Source organism: Monopterus albus, unplaced genomic scaffold (assembly GCF_001952655.1).
Source record: "Monopterus albus unplaced genomic scaffold, M_albus_1.0 scaffold7.1, whole genome shotgun sequence".
Lineage (NCBI taxonomy): Eukaryota > Metazoa > Chordata > Actinopteri > Synbranchiformes > Synbranchidae > Monopterus > Monopterus albus.
The window spans coordinates 1,536,190-1,551,104 of NW_018127887.1; the positions used below are offsets into that span (position 1 = coordinate 1,536,190).

General features: G+C 41.1%; 1 protein-coding gene across 3 annotated transcripts in view; it reads left to right on the plus strand.

The window, feature by feature from the left end:
- Positions 1-14,915, plus strand: part of LOC109974260 (cGMP-inhibited 3',5'-cyclic phosphodiesterase A-like) — a 75,377-nt gene that overhangs the window by 31,712 nt on the left and 28,750 nt on the right. For all 3 annotated transcript variants that reach the window (XM_020624374.1, XM_020624384.1, XM_020624392.1), the window contains exon 2: positions 9,321-9,371. In XM_020624374.1, the coding sequence (XP_020480030.1) occupies positions 9,321-9,371 (51 nt within the window). The remainder of the gene's footprint in view (positions 1-9,320; positions 9,372-14,915) is intronic.

A 14,915-nucleotide genomic window follows, 5' to 3' on the forward strand; every position in this document is an offset into this window, starting at 1 on the left:
TACACAGCCTTATGTTGGTTTACTGTTTACTTCCCCTTTGCATGGGGATATGTACAGTACATACACATTAAGAGCCGCTGTACCACAGTCAAATTCCTCGTGTGTCCGACACACCTGGCCAATAAAGCTGATTCTGATTCTGATATAGTTTTGTCCTGGGTCAGTTCATTGGTCTATATATAGATTTGAAGTTTAGTGGTTCTGCTTCATGTATTTTTCCTGATGAAAGTCTGTGGACTGAAATGTTGACAATAAAGTGAGCACAAGATGAGCAGTGTGCAGGATTTGTTTTGTTTCAAATGAACGTGTGTCTCTGCTGTGGGTCTGTGGACAGTCATTCTGGGTGGTCTGGTAACAGAGCTGCTGTCAATTTTCAGTAGAGCTCTACTAAAACCATACATCATGATATACCTTTGCCAAGCATGTAACTGATGCACAACACACACACACACACACACACTACCTTTGGTTAATTCATCATATATCATTCAGGTGAGCAAGACAGAAGGCCTTAAGATAGTATATATTGTTTATTGGCTGCTAAGCCTCAGTGAACCTCAGCAAGGGTGAGATAAAAGAAGATGGCTTTCTGTCACTCAGGAGCCTGCAGCCTATTGCCCCAGAGGACATCCAGCATCTCTTATGCTTTATCCCCCTGTCTGCTTTGCATGAGGCCAGGCCATGATGGCTGGATCTTAATAGCTCTGTACTTTTCCTCATAAAGAGAAGCCCACCGGAGTGTGTCGGGGAAGGCCATCTCATGTTGTTCTGCACCTTCATGTTCCCCACAGGTCCATGCATTCTTTTTACATGGGGAACTGCAATCTCCTGGGAATTTCACTGACAAAGCAAGCATTTTACAAACTAATAGTGGAAAACCTGCCCATGGGGCCGACCCAAGTCTCTTCTAGGGAAACCAGCTCTGTAATGCAAATCCTTCCACCTGCAAAAAGAGGAAGCAGAGATTTATGCCCCCACATGCTGTTTATTAGAGGCTGGCATTCACACACATTTGTGTACTCGCGCACACATACACATACACTTTGAGTCCATCAGTCAGTACATAGGTGCTGTCCTGTATTTTTCTACATCAGTGATTTATAAACGATAAAGGGATGTGATTGAGCGGGCAATCACTGTCTGTTTACTAAAGTCCTGTGAGAATCTTGATGGGACTATACATGTACAGCTGTGTACAGTGTGTGGTTCTCTGAGATGAGCCCTGACAAACCACAGACCTTGCTGAGTCAGGCCTCTGAATAAAAGATGAAATAATGTAGTGAAGGCAGCACGCATGCACAAATTCCCATACTGTTTTCATAACATTGCCTTTGACTGAACTGTGCTTTCTCACATTCTCATTCCTTATAACTGGATTATTTTAAAGCAAAGATTTCATTTTGGCTCCAGAGCCCCTCCCTCTACAGGATAAGCGGTATATGGCTGATAGATGAACAGACAAAGATTTAGTTGGATACTCAAGGTAGATCAGTGTAATATCAAAAAGTAGAATTCCACATGTCACTACCCAGCCAAGATTAACACAATTCAAAAGTTCAGTGCACTTTCCTTGGTTCTTACATCAAGGTCGGGTCCAAATTGTTTTGTTATTCAATTGTTCATTAACTTAAAAAACCCTCTTGACGTAGATTGCCTCCTCCAAAAGAAATATTGCCTCCTGTCCCAGTCAGACTTATGGCTTCATAAAAAACATTTTATAATGGAAGTGTAACACCTGACCCAGTTGTCTGAGACTTGCTCTGTGTGCTAAACTAGCACAAGTCTATCCATTTTTAATAGCTTAAATAAGACCTTCAGTATGAGCAACAAAAGAGGGAAAGGCATGACTTAATCCTTTTTATTAACCTATACTCCAAATCCTCTCACCTTTCATAATGTACTTCATAAACACAACAGAAAATCTTTAAGAAGACATGTAAATCAATATTACCATTTCCATTTTGTAATGAAAGCTCAGCTGGAAAACGCCCAAGTGGCTGAAGCAGGCTGAAGGGCTGAATCACTGAGCTGATGGATGATGGGGGGATGCACTCTCCACCACCTTTTCTAATGAAACCAGGCCACTAAGGCCCAAAAAGCACATAAGGGAGAATTTGTTGTACTCATGATGTGTATTTAATTAGCCAGTCAACAAGCAGGTGCAGCCACCTTTGGAGAAATGTATCAACCGCTGAGTGAGTGACAGCACTTGACTAATTTCTCTGGATTTCAGAGGAAGAAAAGTTATCTGTGATTCTTTTAATGAATTGCAGTTTTATAACGGATGTATCCTGACATGAGTCTTGAAGCAACTGTGCTGTGGTCAAAGAGTAGCCACTATTGTTGACACGCTGCTGTTTTAATGAAACCAACACAAAGCCACTGCTGCCTTTGCAGCCTGAACAGATTAGAGGCTTGTAAATAAACAAGTGAGCGCTCTGTTCCTCTGTCAGTTCTCCAGGCCCCAGACTGGACCAGTATACGTACACTAACAGCTTTGGCATGCTGTTGTGAGGTGGGCTGTTAGATCTACCCAGCCACCTGGGAACCTAACGGCTTGAGAAGCAAGGAAAAAAAGGATATTTTTCTTAATGATGTCACATGCATATTATTTAAATTTGTTTATATTCTCCATATAGGCTTTCTTGAGGAGATTTTGTGACTGACACATTTCATGCCACGGTGCTTGATAGCTTTTGAGGTCAGAATGTGGGGTACTCCCACCGAGGCTTTCTCTGGGCCACGGCATCCTTGTGGCCTGTGCTTTCACCCTCAGAGACCGACAGATCTATCTCTGGTAGAGACACAGTGGAATTCTTCTAGGATCAGACTAAGTTTCTCCAAGGAACAAAAAGATGATAAATCCCATTAGTCACACTTCAGAAATGAGAAGGGTCTGAGCAAGGAAGTGTGAAGAGCAGGGAAGGGGTAAACAGAAGATGCAGTGCTGCCATGTGAAATATATCATGGGAATGTATTGGTGCATGTGAGCATTTTAATGCACAAGTGTTTTCTTTATTAAGTCTGTGTGTGCGTTGCAGGCTGGTGCATGAGACAGAGTATGAACAAGTGTGTGGATGCTACACAGCTTTTCATGCTAATCTTTGCATACACACAAGTGTGTTCCTCATTCCCTGCACATGGCCCCATCCACTTTGGCAACCCAGCTCAATAGTTCCCTTCCATCCAGCAATGACGCAAATGACCCCTGATGACTGACCCCACGGTAAAACCTGTAAAACATTAGCCAGCGTGAATAGGAATGACTGTCCATACTCTTCCCTCAGCAGGCAGGCAGAGAAGGATTTATAAACGTCCTCACAGCAGGCTGCTGCTGTGCTCAGGGTGGCTATGGCAGAGAAGTGGGGCAAGGTTTTTGGAGTCACCTGGACAAAAAGCCAGACAGTTTGGGTCAGAAAGTTGTGTCCACCTGGACTCAAGCCTTCCGTGCTCAATTCCTGCAGTTTTACTATTAATTCTTAACATTTTGTTGTCTGTTTTCCTTTGCCTTCTCGATGTGGCATTTTAAATTCAGTATATGAGCTAATTTTTAAGAATATTCTTTTATTTAATGAAAATGTTACAAAGGTTGAGAAAGTAAATACAATCTGAATAGAAAGAATGTCAATTCTCACAGCTACTTCTCATATCCATCTATTAGATCTGTTTAATAATCATGAAAATGTTCCTTTTTTAGTTTTTTAGCCTGTGATAATCTTAGAGATGTTAAGTTACATCACTGGTAAATGCTGGTCTGCAGTCCAAATGCTAAATTTACTTTAGGAATCTCTAAAGATGACAGTCATAAAGAAAATACTATAAATACTCTTACCTGGGTGGCTTTAATCTGTCTATACTTCAGAGGGAGAAATACATAAATAACGCCACATAGAACACAGCTTGGGAAGCAATGAATGGAGATGTTCATATTTTTGCTTAGAATTATAATGCATGAGTTTTCTCCAAAATATATACTTTATTTTCAGCTGGCGCAACAAAATGTTCCCATTATCCAAGAAGGGAATTCTGTAAACATAAGTCATAACTCTATCAAAAAATACAGTCCCAGGAGAAAACAGATACAACACTAAACATGAGAATACCTCCATCTGCAGGTGCAAAACGAGATTACACCTCTCTCACGTCAGCAGCGTACAGTAGAGTTTAATGTGGCTCTAACACCCATGGAAGTAAAAGGACTTTTGATTGTTGCTTTGATGGTGTCCTTACGACTAAGCAGTTGTCATTTTTGAAACATTCGTATAGCGAGACTTACTGTAGCAGAAGCTGACCGACCTTTCTGTGAGCTGAAGCGAAAGTGACTGCAGGGATGTCTGAGTCAAGCACTGCACACATCAGAATGTCTTTGACACAGAGCAGTGATAAAAGAACAAAGGAGGAATAAGTAAGAAAATATTCAGAGACCCTGTGGCAGTGAGTGAGTCTGACTGCATGTGAATGTGCACTTAGGTAAGTAGGCATATACAGTATGTGAATTCATGACTGCAGACCTTACTGTAAATGAGAGCATAGTGGGTTTAATTGGACACAGAGATGGTGCATAAAACCCTTAGGTCAAGCTGATTGGAAATCCTGCAGACTGGTCTTCTGACTTTTCAACACCACCTTAATTATTCCAACAGTACTGAAAGATCAGCACTCTCTCTTTCCTCCTTTCCTCCTCTCCAGCAGGGAGATCTTTAGTCAACTCTTCTTATAATTGTGTCCTCAATAGACACTGAATCTGGGTCCCACTAAGTTCATTGCACTAACAAGCTAACATAGCTACTGAAGATCAAATTAGACACACATCACCTACACTCATATGAAGCCAGTAATGAGGGACAAACTAGGACATGGCAGGCAGAGGAAGAAAAAGAATGAAGGCTTGATCGATTATGAATGAATGATTAAGAAACACTGCTAGCAGTTATCTTGCACTGAGCTAAATTAGGACGAGGCAGCTTCCAGTTCCCTTTATAGACAGACTTAGAAAAGTACTCTGTAGTAAGTTGGTGACAGTGGGTCAGGCTCATTGCAAGGCTTCAGGTTGATTGGTGTGAAAAAGAAACGTCTCTATGGGCGCAGCTGTTGTAGCTCCTACCATTTCACACCCACAGGGAAGTGGTTCTCAACTGGTTATTGGCACGAGCGAGTCAAACAGCAAGCATATTCCAGTAGTTTGTTTGTGCTTAGGCACCATGATGCTTATCCAGCACCTCAGAGGGATGACAGTTTGCTGTGGGCTGTGGCTCAGAGCCATGGTGGTGGACAGGGCACGGCTGCATACTGGCATCCACACTGCTGCCCTCTTAGCACTCTGGGGGAGAGGAAGACTTGGCTGGCACTATTCTGAGTCATGGGACTGCAGTTATTTTACAGAAGGCAGTGCACATATTTTGGCTTGCTGCTTTCTGTATTTTTAACATTTTCATATCTCCTTATTAGTATCCTGTCCATTATTTAGCTTTATCAATGTACTAAATGTTTCTAAACAAACTGTCATCAAGCTGGACACAGGGGTCTATGGACATTGACTCCGTACTTATACCAAGGCAAAGAAATATAAATCTGTGCGCATATTCATCCTGGGCGTCGTATACAGTAAAGATTTATTGCCAATGTTTTGGATTTTGTTTTTATTTTTTATTTCCAGTAACAAACATATGCACCTGCCGCACCTTAGCAGTGAAACACTGACCAAAGTAACATAAAATAAGAATTTTGTTTTTAAAAAAAGCAAAATAAAAATAAACCATTTGATTGTAACAGTCACTTAATTTGGCCAAGTGGCCAACATAAGGCTATGTAGTATAACTGCTCAGACTGGAGTCTCCTTGGGGGTTTCACTTAGTTCTAGTGGTATCTAGCCATGAAAAGCATTCTGGATTGTGCCTCCACCCCAGTACAATGATGGTAAATGGAATTTTGTTTTTGGTGCCCACAGCGTTGAAAGGCAACATCTCTTTCCAAGAACAATGTCTCAGTCACTCTTGATATTCCAGACCTCACTACAGGCTGCTAAAAAAAAGACAGTTCCAAAGAAAACTGTTGACAGTGAGGTCTGCAGAGTATCCACAGTAACCAGGACATTGTTCCTGGAAAAACACATTGCTGGTGGAGTTTTTAATTTCAATTCTTTAGTGTAACAAGCACCACACATGTCATTCCATTTGTGTTCATTTGAGGTGGAAGTAGAAATGAAACATTTCAAAACTTGGGCAATTGAAACTAAAGCATCAGAGCAAAAAGAGCTTCTACTCCGCATATATTGTTTGTGTGCAGTGGGAAATTACTACACAAAGGATTAATAATTAGTGCCAGGTACATCTTCAGTATATTCATTGTCATAATAAGTACTGTAAACTACCCCCTCAACACCACATGCTGTGACTGAGAGTGCATAAAAACTAGTTAGCAAATAGAAATAGCAATGAAAAAAAAACGTGCAGCTTGTGTTTAGACTAGAGTGTGGATACCTGGACCGAGCCTGGTGGGACCTGTTTAGGTCGGGTTTAGACAGAATTTTGCAGATTATGTTTGGGTCCAGGTCTGGTTCGGACACATAGGTCAAACTTAAGATAGATGGCTGGAGCGCTCAAATGTCTGCTTCATTTAATGATAAGGGAGAAAACACTGTACAAACTCAATTGCGTTGGACTCGGATCAGGCTCGGACATTATGTACTATAAGCTTGTTATGTTTGGGTTGGATTCGAATGACACACTCTCACAAACAAGTTAGGTTGGGACAGAAATTTGCAGCCCGACCCATGCTCTAGCTTAGACTAGTTCTAAACACTGACAATGCCAGAATCATCATGTGTTATATGAAAAAAAAGAAGATTAGTGTTAAATAACATCCAGTTTAATGAAGGGTGGTGTAGCTGAAGGGGTACTTGAGCTCTGGGTGTTTTTACAGGTACTTACTCCCAGTTTCTTTTGTGGAAAGGTCCCTTACTTGGATGTACCTTCCACTAACATGTGGCTGAGCTACATTGTCCATCTATTTGTTTGTCTAACTACCACTACTTTCTCCTGTTTGTTTCTTGAAAGCATCATGAGGGTGCAGTAAATCTCCAGAATGCACTGACAATGGAGCCAGGGCCATAAAAATGTCTCAAACCTCACTGAGTGTGTCATGTTACTCTGGTAGCTGTAGTGCCATGACAGACATCCATTTTCAAAGACACAAAGCATATTTTCTCACAATGACTGGTTTTAGTCGCTTATAAATCACGGGCATTGCAATAAGTGACTAGACTGGGCCTATTCTGAGTTATAGGGCAGCATGATGAATCTAGCAGAGGGTGAAACAAAGGGCATTACTTTGACACAGTTGTTATTTTTCCCAGTAGGTGTACTGGAGCTTTAGGACAAAAACAAATCCATTTAGAAATTTTACTGCTTCTGCTCTGTTATGCTCCCTGGAGGGTGTCCATGAAAAACCAGGAAGTATCTAAAAAATCCTTCATGTGTGGTTTTGCCTCTTCAGGCATAGTACTGGCAGCGAGCTGTTGTATGTTTTAAGTATAATCTTATAACAGTGTTCTCCATCTCCTGAAGCAAAACAAAGTAATAGAGCTTGAACAAGACATTTTGTTTTTATTGTTTTGTATCGTTATTGCTATAAAAGGGTAGCGTCTTCTGTCATCATATGCAGTGATAAATCCGTACTGTGGCATCTGTTATTGTCTAGTTCTGCTATTTTTTGATTCTCGTAACTGACTTTGCTTTTTGTCTCACATGATGTTACAGTAATTTCTCGTGTATTCTGACACTCGTGGTTTGAAGTTTGAAAGCAATGAAACTTTGAAACGTTGTTTACTGATTTTCCAACATTGGTTCAAAAAACATTTGAACACAGTGGCACCAGACTGCATCCACTGTTTGGTTTAGTAAGTAAGTGGTACATCATCCACATGTATTTGTTTTGTTGATCTTGTTTTTGGCACCAGTCTCAGAGGAATTTAACTCCACCGTGGCCTGTAAAGTCGCTCTGTGCAAGAGATGATGTGCGCTGCTCACATTTTCTGTTCAACTTTGATTCTGTGTGGGTTTTTTGTTTTGGCACATCAAAAGGTGCATGTAGTCTGTCTCTCAGAGCAGAGAGATGAAAGGTCGGGTTACATAAGACCATAAGACTGAAAGGCTGTTTATGAGTGTGCTCCTGTAGCGCCTCACTGATCCTAGGACCTTCTAATGGAGCAGGGCTCCGCCGCAACCGAGCCCGCTGCCTGCTCCTGAACTGTAAGAGCAAAACCCTGTTGTCAGGGCAGTGAAGTGCCAGGTCAGTTATAAAGCAAGTATCAAGTGGTAAACAGTTTCAGAGCAGCCACAGTAAAAGCATGGCCACCCCAGTGTTTACACCCAGATCCGAGGACTTCTGAAAGAAGCCGGCTGGATGAACTGAACACTGCTATTCTTACAGAAGAATAAACGGTCTGTTAAATAAAAAGGGCCAAGGCCATTTAAAGCTTTAAAAACAAACATGAAAAGTTTAAAATCAATTCTACAATGAACTGGAAGCTAATGAGGAGATAAAAGAACAGGGCTTATATGCTCACATTTAGCCGTGTTAGTTAGAAATGAGCAGCAGCATTCTGTACAAGTCGGAGGTGAGAAAGTGAGAAGTGATTTACACCAGCAGACGGAGAGAGAGTCCAGACAGGCCCATAGCACTGGCGAATGACACCCACTGTTCCTTCTTGATGTTTTCTCTCACAGCATGACACAATTCAGTGACCTGCACTAACACAGTAAATTACACCTGGATTATCAATTTGGCTCTTACACTGAGCCTCTTGCCTCAGTGTGCGCAGCAGCAATTTATCACAGCGACATGCTGGGTTTCTCAGGGCTTCTCAGTTCTGGGACGGAAAGCAAGAATGGTGGGGAGGGGTTAGTGTTGACTTGGCTTTCCCTGCAACATGTTCACCAAAAATCAGTGACAGAGCTGCTCTGATGCATTGGGTGACCCCCAGGAAAGTGGAAAACAGGTTTATGAGGCCTGTGGGAGGACATACCTAGTAATTAGACAGTGTAAAAATCCTCAGCCTCCACCAGCTCCTTAGGCGGTGAAAAGGAGCTAAAGTAAACTAAACCTGACCATGAAATTGCACTAGACATATGTGCTTAATGGAAAGTTTAAAAAAAGACACAGAACCCATTTTTTGCATTTCTGAGTGTTACTATCCCTTCGCACTTCCTCAGCTCTTTGCACCAACGCTCTTCTTTCAGCTACGGCACAGTGTATCTCTGTTGTAGGCCGCTAACACATACAGGAAGTAAAAGACTGTTTCTGTCTCTGTTTTCCCACAGATGCTGCCCCGCTCAGACTGGGACCACAAGAGAGGCTCCCGAGGATCACAGGTTAGCACCATTCACAGGCAAAGAGACACACTAGTAATAACAAGAATGATTAACAGCTGACAGAAACACGCACACAGGGACTAGCTCCTCAATTTTTGTCCCTTGCCTAAACACACCTTATAAATGACACAAACAGCAAAATTCCTACCGCTAATAGGACCTGTTCACCAACTCATTTTACCCATTGTTAACCGGCATGTCCAGAGGTGTCAGTTCCCAGAGTCCTTGTTGAACTCTGTTAGTCTAAAGGACGCAGGTCTATGATTCGGCTGTAAGGCATTGCACAAGCCATTAAAGGCCAGGGAATTGAAACTAGAAGGACTTGGCACATGGGACACGGCTTGCAGAGGGCAGACTACGCAGCCACATCCTTGAAATTACCTTTCACATTTTTGAGGGCAGAATGTGTGTTGTGTGTGTGTGTGTGTGTGTGTGTGTGTTCAGGAGTTGATGTATTGAGCTGCTACAGGGCAGGACTCTGGAGTACAAGAAGAACAAACTGCCCTTGTCTTTAGTATGGCCATATACAGTATGTGTGTGTTTTGTCCTGCATGTTCTCCTGTCAGGAGGGTATTCTTTACAAATGACAGTGGGAAAATTAGAGTATTTTTCATCAATAGCACTCATAACTGCAGCACAGGATTGAGCTTGAAATCAAATTATACACTGTATAATTTCCTAGAGATGCTAAGACACATCCAGTGGTATATCTGTTCTCAAAATCAGCCTGACAATATCATCCCCTAAGAGCGAAGAAAATTTCAAATAGCATGTTACCCTTCTGAAATATTGTGCCAGGCTCAAATCAGTCTGTTACATAGGGTAGGAGGGAAGTGCATGTTTTTTTGATTGATGCATTCCCTAAGCTGCCATTTAAACTCAGCGGTCAGTTCAGTCTTTTCTTATTTGGATTGGTGGTAAGCATTCATCAGTGGAATCCTGCACTAGTCCAGAGACTGACAACACGCGTAAGAAGTCAAGGCTTATGTTGGCATCTTCCTCCATCTCACGGCTATTTTCCCTTGGCTCTGCTCTCTTGGACCAGGTTGATGGTCAGAGAAGCCGGTTGTGCTATGGCCCAGCAATGTGTAGCGTGCTTAAATCACACACTCTGCTTTTTAGCCAGTGACCAGAGTGCTTGATTGATCCCCACTGTGCACATCAGCAGGCTCATTTTCCAAACTGCATCTTTGTTTTTCCCCTGTCCCAAGCTTGCAGTGGATATTTTAGCTTAGAAGTTGACAGCGAAGTTATGTATGGAAAGAGTTATTTAAATATTTGTATTCAACTAGAAAACACATTGGTTTTGGAGCATTACCCAGGGAGATTATCGGAGAAAAGAGTGTTTGTAGGCCCGAATCTTGTGACTGTTATTCTAAATTACAGTAAGTCTGGATGAGTGATCTGTGGGGTAGACAAGCCACGACATTGCGGTCATGTTAAAGATTTCTCAAAATCACTTTGAGCACTTCAAAAACTTGAGATCAGTGTTTCTGAAACTGCGGGTTTGTGAGTCGAAAGAGGTCACTGCCCTTTTTCTACTTGGTCCCATCACAACAGTCTGGTAGAGTTTTTTATAATTAAACAAACTTTTCCTGTGGTTAGACTAAACTTAAGGCTGAATAGGATGAAAACACTTAACTTCTTATGTTTTTTGACTGACCTTTGTAAGGGAAATAATTGGATACAGAGGCATTAGCCATTTTCAAGCTCCTACTTTTTATGACACACAACTGCCACACCTCTGTACCTGGTCCTGTCACTGCGCCATGTTTTATCTCTCAGCCCCTGCCCTTGTCCTCTTTTCCCCCTCTGCCCACACTAACCTGTGCCTCTGAGCTGGTGTCATTTCTCAGACAAAAACTTGAGGAATAGATTTTAAGCAGGTTTTGTTTATAGTATGCCTCTGCATTTTGCATTTTGCTTATAAAGAACTCACGACTATGCCTGCTGCAGTACTGATGATGGATACAGTATGCATTTAAGCGGTTGCACCATATGGTAAATCATCACTCACTCATCACCCTTCATAAGCCATTTGTTTTATCTCATGCTTCTCTTTTGTTTGCTCCGTCCTTCATTTCTTGTTCCTGCCTCTACCAGTCTGTGAGTCCGTCTCTCTACCTCTGTTTTTTTTTTCTATCTTGGTTGGCTCTCAGTGGGAATCAAACACCCTGAAATGTGTGGAAGGAAAAACAAACCACCCCTTTGCGATGAGGTGGCTGTGTGTTAGGGGTCAATTGGCCTGACCTTTTCCACTAAATCCTTAATGAGGCAGTTATTCTTTTTTGTTTTGAAATCCCTCCCCCAATAAAAAATGTAATAGCATGTAATTGTATCCCAGCTGCAGCCAAGGGCCTGGCTCAGCACAGCTTCAGTCTTAGCTGACGGAGGCGTTGTAAGGGGAGTTGGGCTGCAGTGGGGGTAAGGCTTGGTTAGGAAGTGGGAAGTGTAGCACTGCTCAGCGTAGTTTTGGCTATAGGAGCTGAGCCAGGGGGTGAGGAGTGTCTCAGTAGAGTTTTGTGTTACAATTCTGCTGTGATTTGCACTGTATCACTGCTCTGTTATTCTAGGGAGAGACCATCACCATATCCCAGGCTGCTCTTCAGCCTCTTCAACTAATCCACATAGACAGATGTAATAATGGCCATTACACTAACTGCACTGCCCTGAAAAAGAAAACTGCACAGTAATGATTTTTTCAGACGTGCTGAGAGTTCTGCATAAATGAAATCAACCTAAGACAACATAATGGACACACTTAAGTAATCTTTTAATATATTCCCCAGCTTCTTGGTCAACACATTCCTGCATTTCTCAGAGTGTGAGGGCTTCTGTGTGAGGTTAATTACAAAATAAGCACTGCAGTGTGTGTATATCTGAAGAACCAGAGCTGCTTACATTATTAAAATGTGTCTACAAAGAGAATCAAATACCTTTATTTCTCCAGTAGGCCCCTGAGGCATTTTTCCAGTCTCTGGCATTACTCTGCAATACATTATATTCTCATCATTGCACAATGCTTAGAAACCCACATAGTGCTGGTGTTTTACTAGAAGCATAGTCTAGATGAGAGAGCCAAGTGCATGTGTTGTCGCAGAAATTAGAAATATGTGACCTCGCTGTCTGTGCATCCCATTAATTACCATCATTAGACAGAAGGATCAACATTTTGTTTGTTGCACCCAATGTGCATCATTTGTCTTCTGCTGAGTTATTGGCAAAAAAAAATCATGTGGACGCAGCAGGTACACCAACAATCGTATTTTCATCACTCAGCGTTGTTGCAGTGGTTGAAGTAAAGGATGTTTTTCACGAGGACTGTACATTTTGTGGAAGTTTAAATATTTTGAATGTTCATATACACACTACCTGATATATAACTTTGTCTGTCGCTTGAATAGCTCTGAAAACCACATTGTTTTTATTGTTGACTAACGCTGCATATAGGGACATGCGATATACATCAGTACTCTGGAGACACTGGTATACTTAAAGGGATAGTAGTGGACTAGTTGTTGTTTTGTGGTGGGTTTTTTAAAATAGTTTTTATTATTGTTTTTTATTGTTTGTTGTTTTTTGTTGTTCGGAGTTTGGACCTTGAGTCTGCAATAACGTTTCTATCTAACTAGTATTGAGCAAATAATAATTTAGCATTATTTACTGTATGTGGTTTTAATATATCATGGGTGGGTGTAGGCCGAGTTAGTTATTCATCAAAAAAGACCTTATAAACACTGTAAGCTTTTAAATCAAATGCTTCTAGTCAAATTGGTATTGATCTGGTAAAAAATCTAGATTAAGCCATTACTACTGGGCCTAAAGTTACTGACGCAGCTAAGCTGGACCTTGAGTACAGAGAGGTTGTATGAACAAACAGCTTTTCACTGTTCAGGACTGATTGCTGGTTTGTTTTGACTGGCCCTAGGGTTTGGTTTACATGAACTCCTGTGTGGGTGTTAATCTATGTCACGTCTATTGAAGTACTGCTCCAATCTGTGTTCAAACAGACAATTAAGAACATTATTCATGTACACTGTTGTTATTCACAGTAAAATGTCATAACAGAATGTTTTTGTATGGTTTTGTACATGAATTTGTTCATGGCGGAGTCATAAAAATGGTTTATTAATGCTGTAGTAGTCATATGTAGCACATCAACGAAAGCTGTGGGTTCATGACCAAATATCACACAGGTGTGCTGTAATTTTATGGACAGAGGTCCTGGCACAATGGTAGGATTAGTGGATGTCTCAAAACCTGGTATCAGTCAAATCAGGAACTTTCCTGCCTTTTAACAGCAATGTGCCTCCTGCCTGTTAAATGCAAAAGACTAGCCACAAAATATCAAATGGCTGCAAGAAGGAAAGAATCTGATTTTAAAAAAATTACTTCTTGGTTAGCATAAGGTCACTACAGTTAATCTGCAATGGCACAAGTTTTAAAATAGAAAAAGTATTGCTCTAAGCTCCAGCGCACGGGCTAAAGCACAACATACTGTGTAGTGTAGTATAGAGACTTTTTCTTTGTTTTTTTTTTAACTAAAATATGACATTTCTTAACTATAATTTGACTTTTTTGAAAATTCACTTACTTGCTTTCTTGCTGAGAATCAGAGTAATAGATTGATATCTCAGTCATGTCACTGTTGTGCCCAGTCATCCAAAATCAAACATCAAAAGCACGTGTAAACTCTGTAGGTTGTAAGCTAGTCCAGTGCACCCATGTATTAATCGGACGTGTATTTACATGCAAGCCTGATACTGCCAGCTGTTTCCATGGCCATGGGTGTATGTTGCTGTTAAAGAGAAAGATTGAGCCAGCTCATGTGGAAACAGAAGAAAGATGAATTGTTTTTAAAACCAAGGAAGCTGTTGTTTCACTTACTGAAGACACAGCTGTCCAAGGCATTGGACCCCTAACTACCTCTAAAGGGTGTGTTTCTCAAGAAATAAGAGGTGACTGTTGACAGTTCCCAGATGTTAATATTAATGTAGTGTAAGGCAACAGTAACAAGAGCATGTACTAAGAAAAGCCATTTGAAAAACAAGTGATTAAACACAAATACAGTACAGCCTCAGAGAAATGGTGAAATACATTTATTTAAATTCGGTTTAATGGAATTTACTGTTATTGCAGATGTATCCGGGGTCTATGGTACTTTCAGAAAAATATCAAGAATTTTTAAATGCTCTGTCATATGTCCAGCAGCTTTGTTTACTGTGATACTCACAGTACCTTTATCCAGACTAGAGTCATTTTGTGCAACTCTAACTTCTGTCATTTTTACAAAGTAATGTTTGCTGCTTTGGACCATGGCTTATGAATGAAACTGACAGGAAATCCTTATGTAACCTTATAATATTATGCAACTTGCTCACAGTTCAATCTGTTACAGATCTGTTAACAAGTCCTAAGGTTGAGGTTGTAGATTTTAGGAAGCTTAGGAAAACCAGGAGAAACATCTTCCAGCCAAAACTTAGTTTTAAGGGCAACATTAAAGCCAAAAATGACTGGGACTTTGCATTTACTTAATCTTTCCCT